The following is a 27,397-nucleotide window of genomic DNA, read 5'->3' as shown; positions in this document are numbered from 1 at the left end:
TTGAGGAGCTAAGTGCCTGATTATAGACTCTTAACTGTGAGTAAACCTGATTGCCACCCCAATTTGAAAGTGGAACTTGTCATTCATTACCTTATGTGGGTTTAATGCTGTTTTATTATGATTTTTTTTTTTTTTTTGCTTCCAGGGTTATCACTGTGGCTTGATGCTGGCACTACGAATCCACTGTTCCTGGAGGCCATTTTTTCCTTTTTTAAATACATATGTTATTTTTATTAGATAGGACAGAGAAATTGAGAAGAGCAGGGGAGACGGAGAGGGAGAGTGAAAGAACTGTGCCGTTCGTGAGGCACCCCTGTTGGTGGGGAGCAGGGGCTCAAACCAGGATCCTTAAATAGTTCCTGTACGTTGTACTATGTGTGCTTAACTGGATTTGCTGTTGTCTGGCCCCTCATTATGGTTTTTGAAATTACCTAGACTCATAGAAGCTGCTACCTTGGATGCTTGTTTTTTTAAATGAAAGTTTTTTTTTTTTTTTTTTGCCTCCAGGGTTATCCCCTGGGGCTTTGCCTGTACTGTGAATCCACTGCTCCGGTGGCCATTTTTATTATTATTATTTTTTTTTCTTTTTGGATAGGACAGAGAGAAATTGAGAGGGGAAGGGAGGATAGAGAAGGAGAGAGACAGAGAAATAACTGGAGACCTGGTTCACTGCTCGTGAAGTGACCTGCCTACAGGTGGGGAGCTGGGGGCTTGAACCAGGGTCCTTGTGCTTGGTAACATATGCACTCAACCAGGTGTGCAACTTATTCAGATTAAGTTGCAGTCATCAGTGCGTGGACATCTTATTCTTGAAAGTGGTTTCCAAACTTGAAAACATGTTCAGCTGAAGTCATCTGTGTGCAGTGCCACCCTGGAGGAAAGAGGAATGTGACCCACGCTCCTCCTTCTGCCTCTTCTCCATCTTCCCCTCTCTGAGTTCCCCTGCATGTCGTGAAAACTAGCATCTTCCCCCTCTCTTTCCATGGGAAGGAACCAGCGTAGGGACATGTCTGAGACTGCACAGAAGTCATAGCTGACCTGGGAGTCAAAGCCAGGCCTCCTGGTTCTGACAGCTGACTGCCAGAGGTACAGCAGTGTGTGAAATCCCCTTTCCTGTCGTCCCACTTTATCTGGCTCTTCCTTGGGTCTGTGTTGCCATGCTTATTTTGGGACTGAGTCTTGACATAGAAAGGAAGTGCACTGCTAAAATAGATTTCCAGAGTGAGATCAGAAGACCTATTCTGAGCTGGTCATGACTCTAGCAAGAGTGTTGATTTTAAATAATGGTGAGATTTTATAGAATGTGCAAGTGTGGTTGTTTTAAAGCCCCCATCTTAAGTTGAAGTCTTTTTAAGATTATTTTGAAATAAGAGTGCTTTATTTACTTAAAAAATTTTTTTTATTGGGGAATTAATGTTTTACATTCGACAATAAATACAGTAGTTTGTACATGTGTAACATTTCTCAGTTTTCCATATAACAATACAACTCCCACTAGGTCCTCTGTCATCCTTCTTGGTACCCACCCCAGAGTCTTTTACTTTGGTGCAATACGCTAATTCCAGTACTTTTTAAAAATTGTTATTGTCATTAGGGTTATTGCTGGGGTGAGGTGTTGGTGCTATGAATCCACTACTCCTGGCAGCTTTTTTTTCCTTTCTATTTTGATTTATATGATAGGACAGAGAGAAATTGAGAGGGAAGGGAGAAATAGAGAGGGAGAGAGAGAGAGAGAGAGAAAGACACCTGCAGACCTGCTTCGCTGCTTGTGAAGCGTCCCCCTGCAGGTGAGGAGTGGGGGCTCAAACCTGGGTCCTGGCACACAGTAATGTGTGAGTTCAACCGCTGCACCACTGCTAACCCCCTAAAATTTGTTTTTTAAATCTACTTAATTGTCTTAATAGAGTTCCTTTACTTCCAGAAGTATAATATTGCTGTTTTATTTGGTAACTTTGGAGGCCTGAAGACACTGTCATTAAATTTCACAGAAAAATGTTGAACATTACCAACCCTTCAGAATAACATGCCAGATCAGAGTGTTCCACTTCTGGGTAGTGGGGAGGGCCTGTCTTTGCAGCAGTCTGTTGATGATTTAGTTCTGTGGCCAGAGATGTCTTAAAAGTACGACTGTTTGAATTGTACCACAATTGTTATCGCTGGATATACAGGACATAGTGGTCAGGAAGCATCACTACACTGTAGCCCCAATTACCAGATAAATGCGTGCTTTTAAATTTTTTAAAATCCAGTGAAAAAGAGGAGGAACTGGCACAGACACGACTACACAGAAACTGACGATGGTTCCAAACCGGTGCAGGCTGGGACTAGGACCTTCGTGGAGGAACTGCGCTCTCGAGTCTTCCCCAGGTACAGAGACTGCATCTGGCCAGAGAACATTCTGACGTGACGTTATCTAAAGCAGTGCTGCCAAACATCAGATTTATTATTGCTCTCAGTTAATCTTTTGCTTCTTAAAGATGAGGTAGAATAGAAAACCTCAGTACGCTGCAAATAATAGGAGTGAACAGCCTAGCTTCAAGAATCTTTTGTTGTGTGTGTGCTATAAAAATGTTTCCTAACTGTGGATCTTAATCCAGAAAGGTGTGAACTCTGTTCATCTACGCAGTGCTTGGTTCCTTATGCTTTGCGGCTGCTTTTTCTCCTCATTACTCCTTCTCGTCAGACCCCCCCCCCCCCCCCACCTCACCCTAGCATTGTATTCAGAGCAGTCTGTGCTCTAGGTCTGTCAGATGTGCCCATACCTATCACTCAGCCTCAGTGGCAGCAGAATGGACCTGTTTGATTACTTTTTCAAAAAGATAACGGAATGTATTGGACTGATCTGTAATTCAGAGAGTCTGAAGCATTCTGCAGCATTTACTCATGTTAATTTGGATCCTTTCCTTCTCACTGCCTCACATCTATTCAAGTGACAATGGCTACGGTGCTCTTCCACACAATCACAGCCAGGCCTCTCAAAGAGGGGAAGGATGACTTAAATTTAAATCATAGTGTCACCTTCGATCTATAGAACCCCTGCTCTTTCTTTCTTTCTTTCTTTCTTTCTTTCTTTCTTTCTTTCTTTCTTTCTTTCTTTCAACTGTTTATGGAATCATAGCAATTTAAATATATCTCTATGGATTCTCTTTATCTTTATTTATTTAGTAGATAGAGACAGCCAGAAATTGAGAGGGAAGGAGGAGGTAGAGAGGGAGAGAGACAGAGAGACACCTGCAGCCCTGCTTCACCACTTGCAAAGCTTTCCCCCTGCAGGTGAGGACTGGGGACTTGAACCTGGGTCCTTGCACATTATGACATGTATACACAACCAGGTATGCCACCACCCGGGGGCCCCCCACTATTTCTTCACAGGACTACTACCCCCCAAACAAACAAACAAACAGACAGACAGAAGCGTAGAGAGGATAAGCATCTTTTATTGTCTCCCTCAGTAAGAAAGAGCACTGAGACGAGACATAACGGTTTCCACAGGATTTATGCGATGTTGATGGTCTGTCATCAGTTATTTTCCTTGAACTGCTTCCAAGTCATTGGGGAAATACTTGTTTTCCTTGATTGGTTTGGAGCTCAGGGCTGGAGTCTCTGGGATGATTTGAGAGACTCATGAGTGTCTTGTAACTGTATAAATAATCCAGTGTGAGTGCACATTGTTTTAGGATAGGAGTCCTCCCTCCCTCCCTCCCTCCCTCCCTCCCTTCCTTTCTTTCTCTCTTTCCCCCTCCTCCTTCCCTCCTTCCTTCCTTCCTCTTTCCTTCTCCATCCATCCCTCCCACTCTCCCTCCATTTCTTCCTCTCTTCCTTCCTTCCGTCCGTCCTCTAAGTAGGTTTGTAACCAAAACCCTAGTATAGTGCTTCCCATGGCACTTCTACCAATGTGAACACAAATGTCAGAGATATGCCCAAGCTGTTATTACCATTAATAAGAAATCTCTGCTTCTATTATTATTATTATACTCTGTAAGTCTTCATGCCATCCAAAACCATGGAAGAGTAATAATAATTAGCTAAAAATGATCACAATAAGTAAATTACACACACACAAAATAAGTGAATGGATCACCTTCCTCTTCTTTGCCTGTTTTAAGACCCAGCCTAAGTCTTCTCACACCCTTTTGTCCATTACTAGCACTGGTGTTTGGCATGCTAAGCGGAATGAAACTGTCCTTATCACCACACAGGTGTCCCTCTGTCCTTGACCGCTGTGCAATGTACAGGGGATATGCCAACAGTGATGTGCCTGTCTCTTTCAGCACTTGTAGCTGTGTGTGATTGACAGTAGATATAAAATGCCAAACATTTACAATAAGGAAGGTGAGGCATTTGAAAATCTTCCCTCAGAGTGAAGGAATTGCTTAATTCTCAGAGGCAAGAGATGAAGGGACACTTGTAGATCTTACTAGAGACACTACAAAGGAATTCAGAACTCAGTGAGCCAGATGAAGGGAAGCTAAGCCCTCTGATTTGAAGACTCCAGAACATTTGTCTTGACTCTTCCAAACTGACCATTTCTGTATTGCGTGAAGGGGAAGATGGAAGCACACTAAGTCAGAGAACCAGCTTCTCCCATTCTTCTCTTGACGTGAAGGTGACTTGAAGTTCAGATCTGATGGTATACATGCAAACTATTATTTTAACCGCTAGCACAAGTGTTACATGCACTTTATGTGTCAGCTGTGTTCTGTGAGAAGTTGAAAGGTGAAATGTAGAATGTTCTCATTTAAAGAGACTTGTGGCTCTTTAGATCTGTGATTAGATAGAGGACAGCTGAAAAGAGGCAGATCACACTCAAGTGTTGCCTGTAATGTGCTAATCATCAGAGGAGGCAGCTGAAGCCACAGCAACCTTCCCAGAGGTATAAGGTCACTACTTAGGAAAAGTTCCCGAGGACTAATTGTAACAGATGAGTCGGGAGCTCTCCATTGGGCATTTAAACACCTGTCTCAGTGGGTAGGAACCAGGCTACCAGTCCTCTTCTAGGGCACAAGACCACAGCATGTTGTTCTGTGTCCCCCGTGTCTGGCACATAGGTGTGTAGGACTCTGTAGCTGAGCAGGGCTAGATGCTGGTACACCTGGGGGAGCTCACGCGTCACCATGCCTGAGACCTGGACTCAAGCTCTCTCCACCTGCAGGGTGAAGCTCCCCAAGTGGGACAGGGCTGCAGATGGCATGCCTTCTCCCTTGTCTCCTTCTCCCTCTCACCTGCTTGAAAAATCAAATTTAAAAATAAAATAATTTCACAGTCAGATAAAAACTGAGTCTGTCTTTCCTTCCAACACATGCTTCCTTTTATTCTTCTAAGTTCTGCACAGACTGTATGCAGCGATTCTCATCTTGTTGCTCTTCTTTACAATTTAGCCACCCACTCAGCAAGGAATATAAGCATCCTGTTATTCTGTTCTGCCTTCAAGTCTAGTTTACCTGAATATTGTACCGATTGCAGTTCTGTATTGTGGTATAAGCTAATTTGGATTTGTCTCTCATTATAGTTAGTACATTTTCTATAGTACATATATAGATTTCCAGGTATATCAGCTGAAATAATAATTGTGTGCAAATCTCACCTGAGGACCACAAAGGGAGCTTTATCAAACATCTGTGATGAAAAGGAGAGTGAGAGTGACAGGCTGAGAGCCCCTGGTGGAGGTAATACTAGTCCATGAACTGACCCCTTGCCGGAGTTTGGGGGTCTTTTCAGCTAAACCTGCCAGCAAAGATGTGATGTCTTTCTCTTGTCTTCTTCAGTGCCGACGAGGTCATTGTAAAGATGCACGGCAGCCAGCTGTCACACAGATACCTGGAGAAGCATGGATTCGAGGTCCCTATTATGGTCCCCAAGTTAGATGACCTGGGACTCAGGCTCCCTCCACCCACTTTTTCTGTTTTGGATGTGGAACATTATGTAGGTACGAACCTGCTTCCTTTAAGTACTTGGGAAAACATGGTCAAAGGAACGAGTACTAACACCCTGTGTCAGAAGTTGGATGAAGAGTTTTTGTTGAGCTTCCTGAATCCAGAAACGTGAAGTCTAGTATCACCTCTACTGAAAGCTGTCTATATTTTTTTTTCCTCAGAGGACCTTACAGTGACATGAAAACCAGAGTGAGCACTGTGCATGTTCAGTTTCCTCAGCCAGCCTGCCATTTGTTGTCATCCGCTTTGCTGGCACTTGCTGGGGGTGGGAACAGAGGCTTTGAGGATTGAGACTTACCTTGGGAAACCCGATGGGTTCTGTACTCCACTCAGTCACCAACTCCATCGCCTCCTAGAACCTTTAGTAATCTCTTGCTGCCCAGAAAGAAAAAAAAAAAAAAGCCTAAAAAATGGTTTTCAGATCTGCCTTTAAATTAATGACTTGTTGATAAATCAGCATTTAGTATTGTTTGGACATAATTTGTGATTTTTGAGATCCAGAAAAGCACTAAGAAACACGAGGGTGGGGGTAGTCACCTGTTGTAATGACGCTGACATCTCCTCCATTCCTGTTGTGTTGTTTCCAGATGAGGCTGTCTGCAGCTGCAGCCCTTGTAATCATCAGATGCGGATTATGGGGGGATTAGATTTCAAGTTATTTTGATCCAAATACACACTCATACAATACACTATCTCCACACTGTCGAGGACTTGTCATTTTATTGAACCATTGATTAGTAGCCGAGCAAATCCGCTTAAGTGTTGTGTCTTCACATTCGGTTAATTTCAAATATGTGATAAAGTCAGAGCTGAGGCTGAGTTTAACTTAAACTTGTTGACACAGAGAGCGCTGTAAAATAATAGCTAGTGCAGCATATGCAGAACAATTCCAGTGTTTGCCTGCTGACGACCTGGCACTTTAGCAGGCTTCAATTAGCAGAATTGTCTTGCCTCTTAAAGATAACATAGAGTAATCTCTGGAGAGGAAATGGCATTTATTTGTTTTCTATTTCAGAATGATTAAGTTAGTGCCATATTTGGAATTCTGCCATAGCCTGTAATTCACAGTCAAATTGATGGAGTGTCGTGGGGTGATTGTACAGTGGTATTAAGCAATGCCTCACAGTCTTATTGGAAACTTGTTAGTTAGTCTCAGGTCAGAGACACTAATATCTACCGATTTTTGCTTTCTATCCACTATTTTCCCCTCTGGGCAGAGTGTGGAAGAGAAGACATTGCAAGACAAGCAGAAACGGTGTGTCCTGGTTAACTTGTGTTAGTTAGCCCCAGTTCTCCTGTGACTGCTTGTTCACAGTGGTAGTGGTAGAATCTTTGGTGATAGAGGGGTGAAAGGGAAACGTTGGTGCTCTTGTTTTATGCTTGAGGAATTAAAACCCAGGCCATGTGGCAGCTTCTACCCTGTATGTTACATTTACACTGTGAACTGAATAAGAAATTGGTATAGAGGAAGCTTTGTAAACCATGTAAAATTTTGTGCTCACTGTCAGTTATGCAGCTCTTTGCCCATTGTTTTATTTTTTTCCTCAAAGACTATCCCCATTGTTTTATTTTTTTCCTCAAAGACTATTCTGGTGGGAACTTCTGAAGATAAAAATATGAATATAGAAACATCTCTGTTTAGGCTATGGAGTTTTATAGTTGACTTAACTGTCTTATCACGTAAATGTGATCTTTAAAATATTTTTGTTTAGGTCATCTACTGATGTCGCTCTTAAGCCTGATAATAAGATTATAACTTTTCTTTGCAGGTGGTGACAAAGTGATAGATGTCATTGATGTGGCAAGGCAGGCAGACAGCAAAATGACACTTCACAATTACGTTAAATACTTCACGAATCCTAACAGACCAAAAGTGTTAAATGTGATCAGCCTTGAATTTTCAGATACAAAGTAAGTAGTTCTGGACAGTTTGGTTTAGCCCTCTGAGTGTTAGTTAAATGTACTTTAATGGTGAATTTGTTCCAGTCAGAAGCATAACTGTGACTGCTGATATGGCCAGTGGTAGTAGCACTGTTGTAAATTTTAGTTTGGCATGAATAGCGAATATTTAGAAATAAGAGGAGCTATAAAATTCAGTATCATTATTAACCTTGAATTCCAGTTAATTTCTTGGTTTGAGTTGAAATGGGAGATTGCAATTTTAAGAAGGTTCAATTTGCACATTGTGTGTGTATGTGTATATATGTATGTGTATATGTATGTGTATATGTATGTGAATATACACACAAGGTGTGCATTTGTGTTTTGTCTTTTCAAGGATGTCTGAATTGGTGGAGGTCCCTGATATAGCCAGAAAACTTTCGTGGGTAGAGAATTACTGGCCAGATGATTCAGTCTTTCCCAAGCCATTTGTTCAGAAATACTGCTTAATGGGAGTTCAAGACAGCTACACAGACTTCCACATCGACTTCGGTGGAACTTCAGTTTGGTACCATGTTCTCTGGGTAAGATGGGGGTATTTCTGTGCTCCCTTTAATGACAGAAATGCAGTAACTACTTTCCCCAGGGTACATTCATTTTCCGTGCAGAGGGAAGTTGTACTTTTTGCATCGGTCTGTCCTTACACAGTCTCCTTATCCCAAGTAGCAGAGGAACCCTGAGCACCTAGTGTACTTTGGGATTCACTTTTTACCTTCTTTTCCTAAAATGACGTAACCTTTTGTCTCTCTGTTTTTCCTTCACACTAGTCAATTATTTGTTAATTCTTGAGAAAGGAATAAAATTAGAGATTACTTCTGACTGTCAGTCTGGGCCAGGACAGCTAGTTGGATAAAACAGGCATTCCTGTGAAAGTGCTTATTCTTGGCAGCTTACATATTCACCTTGCTTTATCTAGAACTATACCGTTCAGTGCAGCAGGCAGTATTTCACTTTAAATACTGAAAATGAAATAGAACCGAGACTTTAGTTCCTCACCTGCACCAGGCACATTTCAAGTGTGAGGTACACACAGCTAGACAAGATTTCCATAGGCACAGATCGTGCACAGACAGTGCAAATCTGGAACCAAGTCACCGTCTGTGTCATATGTCAGGAATGCATCGGTGCTTTGTCCTTGGGCACTGGTTCTCTTTCTCCAGGAGAAACTGAAGGGTTAGTTCACTAAAGAAAGCTCATTCACGGGTCTGTACAGACCTTAGGAGCAAGGTGAACATTTTCAGAGGGGCCTGCGAAGAAGTGTTGACTCCCACACCTTCACGTAGCCATCAGTGGGTTCTCTGTGGTTCTTGTCCCTCCTCTCTGGTGACTGTTTCCCCAGCATGACTACTTAATTCACTCCTTGTCGGTTTGGGAAGGGGTATTTTAATTGCTGTAAAGAGGCTTGTTAAGGGCAATAGCAATTATCCAGGTATGTCAACTAAAAAATCGGATCACTATCTAATTTAGATGACTGTATTGTGAAATCACAGATATGTAGGCCATCCTAAGAATTTCAGACTCTTTCTTTTTCAAAAAAATAGTGTGGTAACTTCCTTCTAGGGTGAGAAGATTTTTTATCTGATAAAGCCAACAGATGAAAACCTGGCACTCTATGAATCCTGGAGTTCATCTGTGACCCAGAGTGAGGTGTTCTTTGGCGACAAGGTGGATAAGTGCTACAAGTGTGTGGTAAAGCAGGGACACACCTTATTTGTCCCTACAGGTAAGGCATGCTCAGTCACAGGCAGTGGCTTTGCGTTAGAACCCGGGGCACTACGGGTTTGGACTGCGGCCTTGCATAGTCCAAGAATTTTGCTCTTACTACTCTGACTTGTCTGTGCATCCTAGTGATATTTGCCTTCATTTAACTTTTTTACTTAGTGAGGATTCATACTGTAAATATTTGTAACATTCACCTTTTAAGTGTACAGTTAAGTGGGCTTTAGTCACATAACAAGGTTATGTAATGATAACACCAGTTTCAGAACATTCCATCACCTCCAAAAGAAACCCCGTGCCAGTCAACAATCACTTCCTCTTCTCCTCTGTCTCTGTGGTTTTTGTTTGTTCTAGAAAATGGAATGTGTATCCATTTGCATCTAGCTTCTTTTACCTATCATGGTATTTACTAGAGTTGTCCTTGCCGTGACATATAGTCATACTTTAGGGCCAAATAACTTGCCATCATGTGGGTACACCCTGTTTGATTCATCCATTCGTCAGTTGATAGACATTTGGGTTGTTTGCACTTCTTTTTTGGCTCTTATGAATAGTAAGTACCGCATTGAAGAGGGGACATAGATTTTTTGTTTGGAGGTCTGTTTTTATTCCCGTGGTTATGTACCCAGTAGTGCAATTGCTGAGCCATATGGTGTAATGACTTTTTTGAAGAGCTGCCAAAATGTTCTCCAAACAGCTGCACTGTTTTAGATTCTCAGCAGCTGTGGGCAGGTGTCCGCTTCTCCTCGCCCTCGCCAGCACCGTGATGCTGTTTTCTTTATGCGTGCTATTCCAAGACGTGTGAAATGACATTGTGTTGTGGTTTTGGCTTAATGAATAGTGGTGCTGAGCCTTTTTCTAGTGCTTGCTGACCATTTGCATTTCTTCTTTGGAGAAATTACTGTAAACTTGAAGTTGGGTTGTCTGTTTTTGAGTCCTAAGTATTCTTGATAGATTCGTTAGACCCTTAACCACATGTGTGAGTTGCATATGTTTTCTACCATTCTCTATGTTCCCTTTTCGCTTTCTTGATAGTCATTTTAAAAATATTTAATTTATTTATTCCCTTTTGTTGTTCTTATTGTTTTATTGTTCTAGTTATTATATTATTGTTGTTATTGATGTTGCCATTGTTGGATAGAACAGAGAGAAATGGAGAGAGGAAGGGAAGACAGAGAGGGGGAGAGAAAGACAGACACCTGCAGACCTGCTTCATCGCCTGTGAAGCGACTCCCCTGCAGGTGGGGAGCTGGGAGCTCGAACTGGGATCCTTATGCCGGTCCTTGTGATTTGCCCCACCTGTGCTTAACCCATGCACTACTGCCCAACTCCCTTGATAATGTCATTTGAACGGGATTTTTTTTTTTGCTTTTTTAAAAATTTATTTATGAAAAGGAAACATTGACAAAACCATAGAATAAGAGAGGTACAACTCCACACAATTCCCACCACCAGAACTCCGTATCCCATCCCCTCCCCTGATAGCTTTCCTATTCTTTATCCCTCTGGGAGTATGGACCCAAGGTCACTGTGGGATGCAGAAGGTTGAAGGTCTGGCTTCTGTAATTGCTTCTCTGCTGAACATGGGCGTTGACAGGTCAATCCATACTCCCAGCCTGTGTCTCTGTTTCCCTAGTAGGGTAGGGCTCTGAGGAAGTGGAGCTCCAGGACACATTGGTGGGGTTGTCTGTCCAGGGAAGTCTGGTTGGCTTCATGCTAGCGTCTGGAACCCGAGTAATGAAGCTGAAGGGTTGACATTCCACACCTGAAGTCTCTGGACACAGTCTGAAGTGAAGCATGCTGAGGTGGTACTCGTATTGATTAGGTTGGGATCAGCAGATGCAGTATCATTTGGTATGAACTGAGAGAAGCATGCAGGAAAGTGAACCCCATCCTAGAGGTTCCAGGACTGGGGGAAATATAGGCTTTATAGAGGAAATGGGAGGTCCTGCTGTCTTAGGGTTAAGAAAACAATAGATAGTTATTGCTATAATCACAGTATTTGGTAATTAACAGGTGTCGGGTGTGATATCTAGGCTCAGGGGTTACATGTGCACATTAACAGGTGGGGGGTGATATCTGGGCTCAGGGGCTCCGTGTGCACATTAATGGGTGGGGGGGTGATATCTAGGTTCAGGGGCTCCGTGTGCACATTAACAGGTGGGGGGTGATATCTAGGCTCAGGGGCTCCATGTGCACATTAACGGGTGGGGGGGGGTGATATCTGGGCTCAGGGGCTCCATGTGCACATTAACGTGTGGGGGGGTGATATCTAGGTTCAGGGGCTCCGTGTGCACATTAACAGGTGGGGGGGTGATATCTGGGCTCAGGGGCTCCATGTGCACATTAACGGGTGGGGGGGTGATATCTGGGCTCAGGGGCTCCATGTGCACATTAACGGGTGGGGGGGGTGATATCTGGGCTCAGGGGCTCCATGTGCACATTAACGGGTGGGGGGGTGATATCTGGGCTCAGGGGCTCCGTGTGCACATTAACGGGTGGGGGGGTGCAATGGCTCAGGCAGCCTCCAATAGATTTTGTACTTGTGTGAATCAGTGGAAAGCCCGAGCTCTAGAGCGCTACCAGATAGCTTCTCGGGGGGATCTGTCCTCCATGCTGTCCCCTTGGTCCCCAGTCACAAAATGACAGGACTGCTTCCTCATCACAGTGACACTCCAAACAAACAGCCCGGATGTTTCCAGGACAGCCCTGTGTAGAACCATGGGTCTGTAGGTTTGGTAGTTGGTCCTGACTCAGGGCTCTGTGACTCTCAGCACGTAAGGGGGACCATGTGAAAGTCGGTCTTCTAAGGAGTTGTATGCTACTGTCTCACAGGACAGTGATGGATCAGAAGATGAAAACTATATTGAAAACTGGATGTGTCCTCTTTTAAAGATTTGTTTTTATTTATTTCATGTTAGACAGTGTTTTACCAGGGGTGGGGGTGTGTAGCGGGGAATGAGGAACCAAAGTACTACTGTGGTGGATGAGGCACTAGGACTCGAACCAGGAACCTTGAGCACATGAGTCTGGTGCTCCACCAGTGGGGCTGTCTCTCCAGCCAGCAATGTGTCTGGTTCTACAGCTGATGTTAACATATAGCGTGTGTGTGTGTGTGTGTGTGTGTGTGTGTGTGTGTGTGTGTATGTGTGTGTGTGTGTACACATAAAATCTTTGTGTCTGATCTGTTGACATTTCTCTCAAACATTAGTCATTGCCTCTTGGAAATGCCTCTCAGTTTGAACACATTTTTATTGGCAAACAGAACAGGATTTGTATTGGCAGGCCCATAGCCTCCACAGTGAACTGTGGGTGATATTGCTTCTCTGTCTTAGAGTCAGGTCTTGGCTGAGGGTCGATCCTCCTTTGTTTAGTCGTGAAGGGGACCCCTTGCAGGGTGACACTGGGAGGTGACACACACTCTGCCAGCCTCACTGTTCATTTAGTGGAAAATGTTCACTTGACAGATTTGACTTGTCTCAGAGTGAAATCTTTAATATAAAATTTTATGGTGTTTTTAAATTAGATAGCAGTAACCACAGAACTCTCCACCTTACCCCATATGGTAATGGGATCAGTGCATTTGTTTTCTTAAACTCGGCAGAGACTGCGCATCATGGACATTTACTAAACATTTGAATGAATCAACCTCTAATTGCTGATAGGCATTCATTTCTCTAGCACGGGAGTAAGAATTCAGCTGGTGTTGGTATTCTAGTTACATGTTTAATGAGCAGATTTCACATCTGTGTGGTTAAAGATCACTGACTTTCACACTTAACTGTTTCAGGGTGGATTCATGCTGTGCTCACTTCTCAGGACTGTATGGCTTTTGGGGGGAACTTCCTCCACAACCTTAACATTGGCATGCAGCTCAGGTTTGTGGCACTGTTATTTAAAGAATGTTTGTCCTTCATTAGTAGGGCATTGCTTAATGGTTTCAAAAGACATAAAGTCATAACGTGTTTTAATTATCACCCTCTGGAGCCTGGTCCCTAGAAGTGATTAGAAAAGGGAACTTCTGGGAGGATTGGGCGGTAGCACACTGGGTTAAGTGCACATGGAGCGAAGCGCAAGCACTGGTGTAAGGATCCCGATTCGAGCCCCCGGCTCCCTACTTGTGGGGGTGGGGTCGCTTCATGAGCGGTGAAGCAGGTCTGCAGGTGTCTACCTTTCTCTCCCCCTCTCTGTCTTCCCCTCCTCTCTCCATTTCTCTCTGTCCTTTCCAACAACAACGACAGCAGGAATAACAGTAATAATAACAGCAATGATGAACAACAAGGGGAAAAAATGGCCTCTAGGAGCAGTGGATTTGAAGTGCAGGCACCGAGCCCAGCGATAACCCTGGAGGCAAAAAAAAAAAAAAAAACAAGCAAACAAAAAACAACCCAGAACTTCAAACAAGAATTGTCTTAACTTTTTGTCAGAAAACATTGATACATCCTAAAACTCATCAAGGAAGAGTACTTTTTTCAGTTTGAGATAAAATATCTCCTGAATTTCAAAATTTTTCAAAAATGTATGGATTCTCCTTTGGATATATATATATTTTAAATATTTTATTTATTTACTCCCTTTGTTGCCCTTGTTGTTTTATTGTTGTAGTTATTATTGTTGTTGTCATTGTTGGATATGACAGAGAGAAATGGAGAGAGGAGGGAAGACAGAGAGGAGGAGAGAAAGATAGACACCTACAGACCTGCTTCACCGCCTGTGAAGCAATTCCCCTGCAGGTGGGGAGCCGGGGCTCGAACCGGGATCCTTATGCCGGATATTTTTTTTTTATACAAATAGCTAAAACCATTTATATAAGTAAATATATTTAATGTGTGTATACAGGTGTGTGTTTGTATGTGTGTAAGAGAGAGAGACAGGGAGAGAGAAATGAAAAGCAACCACATATATCAGGGTTGCTATCAAAACACCTGCTTTAGTTTTGCAGTTGGTAAAGGTGACCAGCTGTTTCTGCTATATGGGAATTTGACCTCTGGCTAACACTTCCAGTAGCCACCTGCTGGTAGGAAGCTACTAGATCAAATTCTGGTGGCAGAAGGATCCCCAGCTGATAAACTGCACCAGGACAGGAAGACTATGTTCAGCTTGCCTGAATGAGGCCTCTCTGGTGGCATGGCCTGTCCCCGGGAAGCCAGAAGCTTTGCCTCTGTGGGGTTATTCTGAAAGACAGTGGCACTCAGGGATGTAAATTTTAGCCTGGGCAGCCTCCACACCTGTCAGGTGTGACTTTTGTTTCTGTTATACCTGGAGGCAAGTGGCTCCTGCCACTTGGACTATGCAGGGGCTCCCAGCAAAGACCAGCAGACGGCACACTGGACTCCTGCGTCTGCTGAAACTGAGCCCATCCAGTGTGGACTTTTTAAAAGATCTGTTCTATATCACACACACACACACACACACACACACACACACACACACACACACACACACACACACACACACACACACACACACACACACACACGGGGGTGGGGGGGATTTGCAGGCCATAGCACTACCCCGGTACATGTGGCAACTAGTATCCAACTGGAAAGCTTAGGCCTACAAGCCTGATACTATTTCTCTAGCCCCCAGGGTTTTTTTATTTTTTGCTAGTGTAATTATTCACTGTCATATTTGTTAAGGCCATAAGTGTTCTGTCATGCCCAAAGGTAGTGTTTTATTTATTTCTTAAAATTTTTTTTTTATTATTTTCCCTTTTGTTGCCCTTGTTGTTTTATTGTTGTTGTAGTCATTGTTGCATAGGACAGAGAGAAATGGAGAGAGGAGGGGAAGAAAGGAAGGGGGAGAGAAAGACACCTGCAGACCTGCTTCACTGCCTATGAAGCGACTCCCCTGCAGGTGGGGAGCTGGGATCCTTAGGCTGGTCCTTGCACTTTGTACCACATTCGCTTAACCCGCTGCGCTACCGCCTGACTCCCAGTGTTTTATTTTTTTTAAAAGGGAATGATCAGAGCTGGTGTTTTGTTAATATGGAGTGCCAGGGGTCAAACTCATGGCCTCGTGTGCGGAAGGCATGTGTTCTGTGTAATGAGTCACTTCTCGGGCCCCAGGTGTGGAGTTTCTCTGTAACCTATTTGACTGGTCGTATTTATGAGTGCCTGCTTACATTATCTTAACTTGGTTACCTCCTTTAGCTTTGAAAACCTTGGTACTGAATTTCTTCCAATTTTTTTCGTTTAGGTGTTACGAGATGGAGAAAAGGCTAAAAACACCAGATCTATTCAAATTCCCTTTCTTTGAAGCCATATGTTGGTTTGTAGCCAAAAACTTGCTGGAAATGCTGAAAGGTAATCACTGACCTGCACACTCTGTTGTGTGTGGGGTGGCGCATGAGGCTTGTAAATCCACTGAAGCCATGGACAAGAGGGCCCCTTTCTGTGTGGTATGTCTGCCGCCCCTGTGTTATCTTCTCATCTCACTGAACATTTTAGTAAACTGGAGTCTCTGGTGCAGAGCCTTACAAGTGAGGCACAGGAGAGCTTCTTCTGAGCAGCATGGACTCTGCTGGAAACTGTCCTCCCATCTGGTGCTCAAGTAGTCGGCTCACGCCAGCAGCGCCTGAAAGGGCCTCGCTCTCAGAACAGTTCACCTGGTCTGTTTGAGTTTTTTCTTTTTCTTTTTTTTTTATTCCCTTTCTATTTTACTTGATAGGACAGAGAGAAATTGAGAGGGAAGGGGAAGATAGGGAACGAGAAAGAGAGACACCACTAGTGAAGCTCCCCCCCACCCCCACAGGTGTGGAGTGGGGGCTCGAACCTGAGCCCTTGTGCATAGTGATGTGTGTGCTGACTGGGTGCACCACCACTGGCCCCTTGTGTTTGGTTTTAAAATTTAAGAGACTTGGGGAATGCCAGTACCCCTGCCCTCAAATTTCATTTGTCAGCGAAGACTCAGCACCTGGTTGCACAAGCTGACTTTGGTCAGCCACTGAGCCTGTGCTTAAAGTTTTTTTTTTTTTTTTTTTTTGGTGGTGATGGGGGAGTCCCTTTGTTTGAGCTTTCTGTGGAAGTTCAGTTCGGTGTGGTGGTTTTTATCTCTTGGTTTAACATTGCTCTTCTAGCTGCCAGTTGTAGACTAGACAGCACTTGACATCCATTCATGTTCTGCTTGTGCTGCACTTGTGCCTGGGTAAGTCCAGCTGTCTGATTCTCTGTTGTCTAGCCTTTCTTTCTTTCTTTCTTTCTTTCTTTCTTTCTTTCTCTCTCTCTCTCTCTCTCTCTCTCCTCCTTATACTTAAAATGTTTTTATTTATCTATCATTGGATAGAGACAGAGAGAAATTGAGAGAGGAGGAGAGGTAGGAAGGGGAATAGACAGGCAGGCACCTGCAGTCTTGCTTCTCCACTCATGAAGCTTTCCTCTATAGGTGGACCAGGGACTTGAACCTGGGTCCTTCCTCACTATAATGTGAGCACTTAATCAGGTATGCCACTGCCTAGCCCCTTTGTTGTCTAGCTTTTCTAGTCAGTTTGCTATGTAGCTCTCAGAAGAGCAGATAGAAATAAGTCAAACAGTCAAGTCTCTTAAGAAACATTGGCTTCTTTTTCCACTTAAAAAGTACACAAAAGGGAGTCAGGCGGTAGCGCAGCGGGTTAAGCACAGGTGGCACCAAGTGCAAGGACTGGCCTAAAGATCCTGGTTCGAGCCCCCAGCTCCCCACCTGCAGGGGAGTCTCTTCACAGACAGTGAAGCAGGTCTTCAGGTGTCTGTCTTTCTCTCCTCCTCTCTGTCTTCCCCTCCTCTCTCCATTTCTCTCTGTCCTATCCAACAACGAACAACATCAATAACAACAACAACAAGAAGAAAACAACAAGGGCAACAAAAGGGAATAAATAAATATTTTAAAAATTACACAGAGGAAAAAGAGTGGAGATATAAAAAGAAAATCAAAAACTTACTTTTTGAGACAGTCTGTCCATCATAAAACAATAAGGCTCCTGTATGGATTGTTTCCATCCAGGCTCACTCCTTTTTATTTATTGAGACCCTGGCCCACACCTTGCAGTACAGTCCACCACATCCTGGTGGTCCAGATGCATGTGAGGGAGATGGGGTCTCCAGGAATGAGGAAGGACAGATGCTTCTGCACAAGACATGTTGCTGGTTCAGAAATGTCACATTCTCTTTGCTTAATTCCTGACTTGTTCAGTGTTTTCAGGTATTTTCTTGGTTGCAGGAATGTCTCCATGAACTAGAATTGACATAATTTCTATTAGATTCTGACTTCATATACTAAGTCCACAGTATCCTATTCAAGTCCAAGCATAGAAATGCAGGAGCACAGAAGTACTTGTAAAAGTATTTGCTCTCTGAAATATCCCTCAGTTACTAAGCCCTCCAGGGAAGAGATTCACCTTTCTGTAACTAGAAAAATTCAGAGCACTTTCTTCCAGGTTTTCCCCCCTCAGTCACACACACGCACACGCACACACACCTACCTGGGGTTGTTCTTTTTCCCCCATTATATCTAAGAGGGGCTCATCAGTCAACTTTTTGGAATAAGTTAAGAGTTTGCCTGGAAGACAGAATTTTGCTGTTCATTTTGAATCAGAGTTATATAGCCTTAGAATAACTATTTAGAGCTGGGGACACACACACATATTTAGTTTTTGTTTTAGACCATTAGGAGTTCAGAAATATTGAGGTCTTATGGTGCCAATCTAACATATAGCCCTTGACTTAAAAAAAACTACTATGAAATACTCTTTGTGGCTTAAGGTTAGAGATGTTTTCATTTCATTAACCAGATCTGTCCCAGGCACCCAGCAGTACTTGGTGATTTCATTCAGACTAGAGCCTGGTGACAAGCAGACCAGTGGTCAGATAGATCCCTTCTGGAGAGAATCGCTGTCCTAATTTATCGGCATGCTTCTTCATTTTTATCACCTATGTCACTAGCTAAAGCAGTTTAATCTTGTCCATGTTTAGACTTCACATGAGTAGATGGGTGCTGACATTGACATCTGACCTCTTTTCCAGTGTGACTGTGAGCTTGCTTTTACCTAGAACATTTACCACCACTACAGTGCAGTTCTTTCTCCTCCTTGCCTTTTCAGTCAGTTCTCTTTATTCATTTGTAATTTGGTGTCTGTTCAAGGCCTGAAGTTAGTCCCTTTATCTCCAGAACACTCTCACTCCATTCCCCACTTCTCTGTTCCCCCAGAACTGAGAGAAGACGGTTTCCAGCCTCAGACGTACCTAGTGCAGGGAGTGAAAGCACTACACACTGCTTTAAAGTTATGGATGAAGAAAGAAGTAAGTACCTCTCGAGATGATCTGATGGTTTTTGCCCATATGGCAGGGCCAGGGAAATGGAAGCCTTGGGCCACGTTGGCAATGCTCGTGAGCGGCGGCAATGGGATTAGAAATCCTGCTCAAGGCGCAGCCTGTATTGTACGGTATGCATAGCTGTAGTGTACGGTATGCATAGCTGTAGTGGTTTCTCTTTGTTTTCACGAGGAGCCCCGCCCTGAGTATTTCTTTAATCTGTACTCCGGGAAGGACACTGATGCGAGCATATCTAGGATACCGGCTAGGACGTAAACAGGCAGAGTCATGCTAACTGGCAGCACTTGGTGCTTAGTCTGTGTCTCCGTACTCTCTCTCACGTGGCCTCCAGCAGCTCCAGGAGGCCCAGGTGCTGTTGTGCTCACCATTTTGCAGAAGGGAAAGCTGGGGTCCAGAGTGTCTTAATAACTTGCCCAAGACATCTGGCAGAGTTCAGATTTGAAGCTCCACAATTGCAAAGACTAAAGTCTCTCCCCTGTGCTAGTCTTAGGTGAAAATGAAGGAAGAAGTGAGTTCTAAACAAGAACTTTGCACTTTTTCTAAATAGTGGTCTGGTTCGCATGTGAATCCAGCTTCCTCCCAAGGTCGTCTCAGATCTCTCCCCATTGGAATGAGTGTACTTTCCCTTTTGCTTCCATGAAATAGAAGTTGTGTCTGTAAAACAGTTACTCCTTTCCCCTTAACTAGTCTGTGAGCTCTAGAAGAACAAGGGTGTCATCACCTGTATTTCTCTGTTGGCACCTTCTACACAACACTTTATTAAGTGACAAATATCTGAGCTGGTGAAAATATATTTCCATACGAATTCCTTGAATGTCCACTTAAAAATGCTCTGAAAATGTATTATGAGACTATGATTTTATACGCCTATCTACCTTTTTAAAATTAAATTTAAATTTAATTTAATTTTAACTATTTGTTGTTTTACCAGAGCACTGCTCAGCTCTGGTTTATAGTGGTGCAGGGAACTGAACCTAGGACTTTGGAGCCTCAGCAATGAGAGGCTCTTTGCATATCCATTATGCTGTCTTACGTGCCCTCTTTCTACCTTTTTATTGCTACATAGCCACTAGAGCAAGATAACATGGAAACATTCAGGGAAATAAAAATCACTTTTTCCACTATCAAAGATGACATCATTTAGATAAATTAAAACACATGCAGATTATAAAGCCAGATAACAAGAAAAATGCAAAATCAGGGATACATTATAATATCTGCAATTTGTTTTCTGCTAAATACTTGAGACAAGTGGTTCTTTGACTGGTGTGTTAACCAGAATTACCTTTAGAAATTTAAAAAAACAAATAAAAACAGACCTCCTTCCCTCTCCCCTCCCCACTTGTGCTCCCCACCCCCTCCAGTTCTGCTTTAATAGATCTGGGGTAGGATCCAAATCTGTTTTCAGCACACTTCATAGATGATGTTGAACTAAAAGGCGGTATTTTGCACACCAATCTTCATTAATAATGAATACTGTTACTTACTTGTCAAGAACATATTATTTAGTGTGGGGTTTGTGTTGAAGTTTATCTGTTAACCCTGCGCAAGAGTGGAAGGCAGCTCAGCACAGTGGTTAAGAGCGTGGGCTCAGGAGTCAAAAGTTTGCTTCTGCTCCCTTACTTGGAAGAGCAGAAAGTAGTGTTCCAGTCAGTGCTGGGAGAAGCCTTAAGTGAGTTAACACTTAGAAATGTACTTGACGGTATTTTACCTGATGCATAGTTAGCACTAGACCTAGTTGGTTTTCATAAATTATGCTAAAGTCTGGGAGGAGATATAAAGCAAAAGTGAAAGCTAATATGTTGAGTGCATCTGAAATACCAGGATATTTGTAAAGGATAATATATCTGGAAAAAGGCATAACAAATGATAGGAGTTTGTGGTTCAATAGAAACAGTGGTTCATTAATTACTCTTTCCTGTTGGTGGGATCTTTCTTTTCCCTATTCTGCTTTGGCTATTAAAAGAAAATGTTATAAACATTTTTCAAATTACACTTCTCTTGTGAAACTAGGAATATTTTACTTCTTCTTACCCTTTTACATATGAAGTGTCAGACTATTATAATTAGTTACCATTTTGACTGTGGTAGCTGGTAGAGAAGCTTTGAGGTGTTGGCAGAGTTTAGGCAGCACACAGTAGGTGTTGTAAAACAGATAGTGGACAAGGGTGTTTCTCGGGCAGGTCCATTGTTGGCTAGTCCTAAGAAGATTTGTGGTTAACAATGATCTCCCAGGTGGCCTGACACCAACTCCATGAACCCCAAGAACTGGTTAATTAGATGTGTCTGTAAAATCTGGAAGACCTCAAAACTGGTTTAGTTCCTTTTTACATATCAACGTGTAAGTAACTTCACTTGTCTTTTTTTCTTTGTCAATCTAAATACAGCTGGTATCTGAACATGCCTTTGAAATTCCAGACAATGTTAGACCTGGACATCTCATTAAAGAACTTTCTAAAGTAATTCGAGCAATAGAGGTAAGTGTTTGTTACCTGCTTTGAAAGCAGATAGCACTACCACCATATTACGGACATTTGCAAGCTCTTATACACTTAAAAAAATAATGTCTTGGTTTTCAGGCTTCTGAAGTCAGAGAGAAGTCTAGAATGTAGTTTAATGAAGTGTGAAACGTTATTTAGTTGTGATTATTAGTTTGTGTGTTTCTGAAGACTGATGACATTGGGCACCTTTTCACTTACATGTGTACCTTCAGTTGGCAATATAGCTGAAGCTTTGCCTGTATGTTAGTATTGACTTGTAGGTGTTTATTATATATTCTGGACACACGTTCTGTGTCACACATACACACAGTAGTGAATGTTTATCCACAGCCTGTGGCTTATTTTTTCATTGTCTCATTGCTCCCTTTTGATGCACAGAAATTTTTTTGTTAATATTTTTATTTACTTATTATTGGATAGAGACAGAGAGACATTGATAGGGAATGGGGACATAGGGAGGGAGACAGAGAGACATTTGTAGCCCTGCTTCACTACTGGTGAAGCCTCTCCGCTGCAGGTGGGGACTAGGGGCTCGAACCTGGGTCCTTGTGCATTGTAATGTGTGTGTTTAATGAGGCGCGCCACTGCCTGGCCCCCACAGAAATGCTTGATTTTGAAGATAGCCAGTTTATTAATTCTTTGTCATTTACAATTAGTTTTTTTTTTCCAAAGAAAACTCTACCTTCCCTAAGATCTAAACATATTTTTTATAAGTTTTTGCATTAGTAAATGGTTAATCTTGAAATTACCATATAGCATAAGGTAAATCAAGGCATTAGTTTTCTTTCACTGATGTATCTAGTTTTCTTCACTATTTATTGAGAGGTTAAAAGACAGCCATAGGGAGAGAGAAGGAGAGACACCTGCTTCACCGCTTGTGAAGCTTCCCCTCTGCAGGTGGGGACATGGGACTTGAGCTTGGCAGCATGTGCGGTCTTCCACAGGGCCCATCCCCTGGACCCACCAATTACTTTTTAATGCTGTCTTTTAAATGTGTATGATCAAGAATTTTGAGGCTGGAGACTAAAATCAAAATAGAAAATGAAAAAAAAAGGCACTTATAACAAACACTCTGTAATTATTTGCCCAAATACCTAAATATGAGGGAAAGAGTAGATGTTGTCACTGTGACAAAAAGAATCAGAGGCTATAGTGGAGGGACATTCAGAGAGGAAAGACTAGCTGGGGAAATTGGTCAGTGGGCAGAGCATAGGACTTGCGTGTGTAAGGGCTCTGTGTTTTGTCTGTAGCACCACACATGTCAGAGTACATTGATGCTCTGATATCTCTTTATCTCTTTATTGCCACTAGAGTTATCACTAGGGCTCAGTGCAGTACTATGAATCCACCACTCCTGGTAGCCATTCATTTCCACCCCCCTATTTTTATTTGATAGGATATAGAGAAATTGAGAGGGGAGGGGAGAAAAAAGGAGAGACACTGGCAGACCTGCTTTACCACTTGTGAAGCTTCCTTGCTGCAGATGAGGAGAGGAGCCTTGAACCCAGGTCCTTGCACCAGTCTTTGCACATAGTACTGTGTGTGCTTAACCAGGTGTACCAGCGGCCCCCCCAATTTCTTTTTCTCAGTTTGTTTCTCATAAAAATAAAAATTAAAACTACAACAATAAAACAACAAGGACAACAAAAGGGAATAAATAAATAAAATAAATATTTAATAAAAAAAAATAATATAAAAAAAAAATTTAAAAAGGAAGTGAGAGATAACTAGGTCACTGGGTAGGACACATGCATTGCCTTCGTGTGGCCTAAGTTTTAACCCCAGCACCATATGGGAAGTGCTGTATAGCATAGGAAGCCCAGGTGCTGTGGTGTTTGTTCTTTCTGTCTCTCTACCTCTATGGGGTTTGGGCCAGAGTGATGAAATTGCACATGTGTGATGCCCAGACTCCATAATAATAATAATAATAATAATAATAGTAATAATCAGGAGGAAAGGAAGAGGAGAAGAGAAACAGAAAGGAGTAGGGGGAGGTAAGGAGGAGAAAAGGTTGTTTTTTTTTTTTTTTGAAATTAGAAATGTAATAAAAACAAAATTTAAGGAACTGGCTTAGAAGATCATATTGGAGAAATCTCTCGTGATGTTAGAAAGTGAAGCCAGAAATAACAAGAAATTAGGTCATCTTTATAGAGTCACTATCAAAATATTAGCCATTCTCCAGAAAGAGAAGACAAGGAGAAAACTGTCAAAGAAAATGAAAAATGAAAATACTTGGTAACTCAAAGACACACCTTTCTAGATTGAAAGCTCTGCAGAAGGCTCAGTATAGTGGGTAAGTAGGGTAAACAGAGTCCCTGAGGAGCAAGTTTTAGAGAACGTGACGGGACATAGCCAAAATTCATTGGGGAGAATAGCCTGTGTCACACATAAAGAACTGGATAGTAGATTCTGTTAGGCCTCTCAGCAGTAACACTGCAAACTGGAAGGCCGGGGGCAAAGTCTTTGGGGTTCTGGGGTCAGGGACATGCAGCCAGCAACCTTCAAAACTATATTCAGCCAAGGTATGGGTCAGATATGATGGTGAAAGGAAGGTGTCAGAAAGCCAGATCGCAAAAGATTGTGATTCCAGTGTGTCCTTTCTAAGGAAACGGTCAGAGGATGTGCTCTCCCAACTAGGGGAATAGTCTCCCCAAAGAAGGAATCCTGGAACTTAATCTTCCCAGTACTGAGTACTCGCCGCTTCCTGCCTGCCAACTAGAGCAGCCTTAGAGCAATGGCGACAAGGGCTGTGTCCTCATGGAGCAGTTGGAGGAGGCTGGCCATCAGTATATATCAAGGATTGGCGCGGTCCGGGAGGCGGCACAGTGGCTAAGGAGCTGGACTCGTAAGCGTGAGGTCCTGATCTCAGTCTCCAGCAGCACATGTACCAGAGTGATGTCTGGTTCTCTCTCTCTCTCTCCCCCTCTCTCCCTCTCTCCCTCTCTCCCCCTCTCCCTATCTTTCTTCTTATTAATAAATAAATAAAATCTTTAAAAAAAAATTATGCAAAGCGCAAGGACCGGCATAAGGATCCTGGTTCAAGCCCCCGGCTCCCCACCTGCAGGGGAGTCGCTTCACAGGCGGTGAAGCAGGTCTGCAGGTGTCTGTCTCTCTCTCCCCCTCTCTGTCTTCCCCTCCTCGCTCCATTTCTCTCTGTCCTATCCAACAACGACGACAACAATAATAACTACAACAGTAAAACAAGGGCAACAAAAGGGAATAAATAAATATTAAAAAAAAAAAGAATTGACAAGTACTGCTGATTAAAATAGAAGAGGAAAAGACAGGAAGTCAGGGCCAGTGCTAGTGGTTCCTGCTGCATCTCGTAGTGGAGATGCAGCCCCTTCAGGACGAAGGGATGGGCCTTACAGGATATGCATCTTAAAGTTAAACATATCTATCTGTGTTTATTATTGAGAAAGAGAGTAAACCAGAACATTATTCTAGCACATGTGAAGCTGGGGGCCTCATGCCTTTGAGTCCAAGGTTTTAACCACTGTACTACCTCCTGGGCTTCTGAAGTTCACTCTTTTTAAGTTTACTCTTAATTATTGACTTGTGCTTTTTCTGATGATCTTGTCCACAAGGAATGTCTCTAAAAATACATAGAGAGTTGACAGTCTACCTAGTGTGATTGAATGTCTGCATTCCATTAGTTGGGAATTCTGTGATCCTTGAGTGATCGGCACATAGAAAACAAATGTAGATGCGAAGTGAAGCATTTATAAATTCAAGGGAGGAAATCAAAAGATTGAAATGTAATGATAGTATGTTGTGCTGGGTTGTAAATAGTTTTTACTGATCCACTTGAGATGTACAAGGATTAAGATTTCATTTTACCCCAATAGGAATTTAATAGTACCTGTAGTTGGAAAAACCAAGAAATAAAAGTCTAAATCTGTCATTTAGAATTTGGAGACAACCAAGCAATATCAATAGGCATAAGAGCTGTAACTCCTGGGTATTTACCCACAAGAATTGAAAATGGGTCCAGAAACAGTTATACACATGTTATGTCCACATAATTCACAGCTGCCAGAAAATACCCATTACAAATTAGAGGAAGGCAGAATTTGGGTATTGATTATTCATAAAATGGAATATTATCCATTCCTCACAGAAAACTTGCAAGTGTGTGCTGCTGGAGACTGGGCATTAGAATGGGAGGAGCAGACCGCTGCTTTTCATGATTTGCTTATAGAGCTCTAATTTTTTTAAGCTTCATAAACATGTACCTCTAATTTAAAAAGCAGCTACTGATTTATATAAATTATATATTAAACATTACTTATAAGAAGGAACTAGAAGCAGCCAAGATCAATATTGAGTCATTAAGTTGTCTTGGGTACAGTAGAATACAGCTCAGCCTGTGAAAAGAGATGTTCACAGCATATTATGTGGAGAGAAGCAAGAATAAAGATGCCAGCATAGCTGTTCCTCTTACGACTTTTTTTTTTTTTTTTTTTGCCTCCAGAGTTATTGCTGAGGTTCGGTGCCTGCACTATGAGTCCACTACTCCTGGAGGCCATTTCTCCCATTTTGTTGTCGTTGTTGTTGTTGGATAGGCAGAGAGAAATGGAGAGAGATGGGCAAGACAGAGAGGGGGAGAGAAAGACAGACACCTGCAGACCTGTGTCACTGTTTGTGAAGCGACCCCCCTGCAGCTGGGGAGCGAGGGGTTCAAACCAGGATCTTTAAGCCAGTCCTTGTGCTTTGTGCCATGTGCACTTAACCCGCTATGCTACCTCCCTTTTCCCCCCTATGATTGAACTGAATGGATTTTGCCTTCTAAAGGTAAATGTTTGTGTGGGTGGTTACTTCAGTATGTGTGTAGCCTTGTGACCCAAATACTCTGCATTGATTTCTTAAAGGAGGAAAACGGCAAACCAGTAAAATCTCAGGGAATTCCTACTGTGTGTCCAGTTTCACGATCCTCACACGAAGCAACTTCCCCCTACCATTCTCGACGGAGGATGAGGAAGCTTCGAGATCATCACGTGCGCACTCCTTCCAACCTCGACATCCTGGAGCTACACACGAGAGAGGTCCTCAGGAGACTAGAGATGTGTCCGTGGGAGGAGGCAAGTGCATGATGACGGGGGAAGCATGGTGGATCCCGACAGCTCTGTGAAGGGATCGTAGAGGGAGACCAGTCCATCTGAACTGTGCCTGGCAGGGACTGTCACCCAGCATTCAGGCCCCGTCCGCTTCCCAGGCCTCAGTATGGAGTGGGCACAATAGGTGATATTTGTCTGCTGGTGTTGCGGTGTTGACCAAGAGCGGTGGGCTCCTGTGTATTCTGGGGAAGGTACCAGAGGGAGCATCCTTGGGTCCTTGACCTTGTGTGGCTCCCTGCCTACTACTAGTAGGAAGGGCGGGATGTAACAGGGTTTCAGAAAACAGCTGTTAGGAAGGACGGCAGACAATAGGACTGAGGCTGGTGGCTGCCTCAGCTCTGTTGGCTAGAGCCCCACGGGCAGTGACAGTCACACTGCTGTCTAATAATGACCAGAAGGCAGATGGGCCCACAGATCTGAGGGAGGAGCAAGTGTGCAAAGCCCACCCTGACTCTCAGTGTCAGCCCAGATGACTGTTAGATGGTAAGGCTGACACATGCTGGCTTGAGGGCCAGAGCTTGGCATTCAGGGAAACTGAGGCAGTAATGAGGCCAGTGTAGGGTAATCATGGAAGAGAGCTGGCTGTGAGCTCTTGATCTGTCATCTTTCTTAAACAGGGGTGAGGCAGTCATTCAAAGTGAAGAAGATAGTGGTGTCTCTGAATCAGAATTATTAAAGAAGTTGTATGGAAATCATACTTTGCCTAAATAAGTTGTGTTTATCTATTTGAAGAGTTCTGCAAGGGGACCAGGCGGTGGCATACCTGGTTAAAAGCACACATTACAATGCATAAGGACCTGGGTTCAAGCTCCTGGTCCCCACCTGCAGGGGGAAAGCTTCACAAATGGCAAAGCAGGGCTGCAGGTGTCTCTCTGTCTGTC

At 43.1% G+C, this 27,397-nt stretch overlaps 1 protein-coding gene across 1 annotated transcript in view; it reads left to right on the top strand.

The window, feature by feature from the left end:
• Nucleotides 1-27,397, top strand: part of KDM7A (lysine demethylase 7A) — an 89,707-nt gene that overhangs the window by 44,095 nt on the left and 18,215 nt on the right. The window contains exons 3-12 of the mRNA XM_060196685.1: nucleotides 2,250-2,367; nucleotides 5,766-5,926; nucleotides 7,703-7,844; nucleotides 8,212-8,398; nucleotides 9,435-9,597; nucleotides 13,384-13,471; nucleotides 15,792-15,898; nucleotides 18,774-18,865; nucleotides 21,286-21,375; nucleotides 26,271-26,480. Coding sequence (XP_060052668.1) covers nucleotides 2,250-2,367; nucleotides 5,766-5,926; nucleotides 7,703-7,844; nucleotides 8,212-8,398; nucleotides 9,435-9,597; nucleotides 13,384-13,471; nucleotides 15,792-15,898; nucleotides 18,774-18,865; nucleotides 21,286-21,375; nucleotides 26,271-26,480 — 1,358 coding nt within the window. The remainder of the gene's footprint in view (nucleotides 1-2,249; nucleotides 2,368-5,765; nucleotides 5,927-7,702; nucleotides 7,845-8,211; nucleotides 8,399-9,434; nucleotides 9,598-13,383; nucleotides 13,472-15,791; nucleotides 15,899-18,773; nucleotides 18,866-21,285; nucleotides 21,376-26,270; nucleotides 26,481-27,397) is intronic.

Source organism: Erinaceus europaeus, chromosome 8 (genome assembly GCF_950295315.1).
Source record: "Erinaceus europaeus chromosome 8, mEriEur2.1, whole genome shotgun sequence".
In the NCBI taxonomy this organism is placed as follows: Eukaryota; Metazoa; Chordata; class Mammalia; order Eulipotyphla; family Erinaceidae; genus Erinaceus; species Erinaceus europaeus.
The sequence above is the reverse complement of the archived record's forward strand: the minus strand, read 5'-3'. Positions and strand labels throughout refer to the sequence as shown.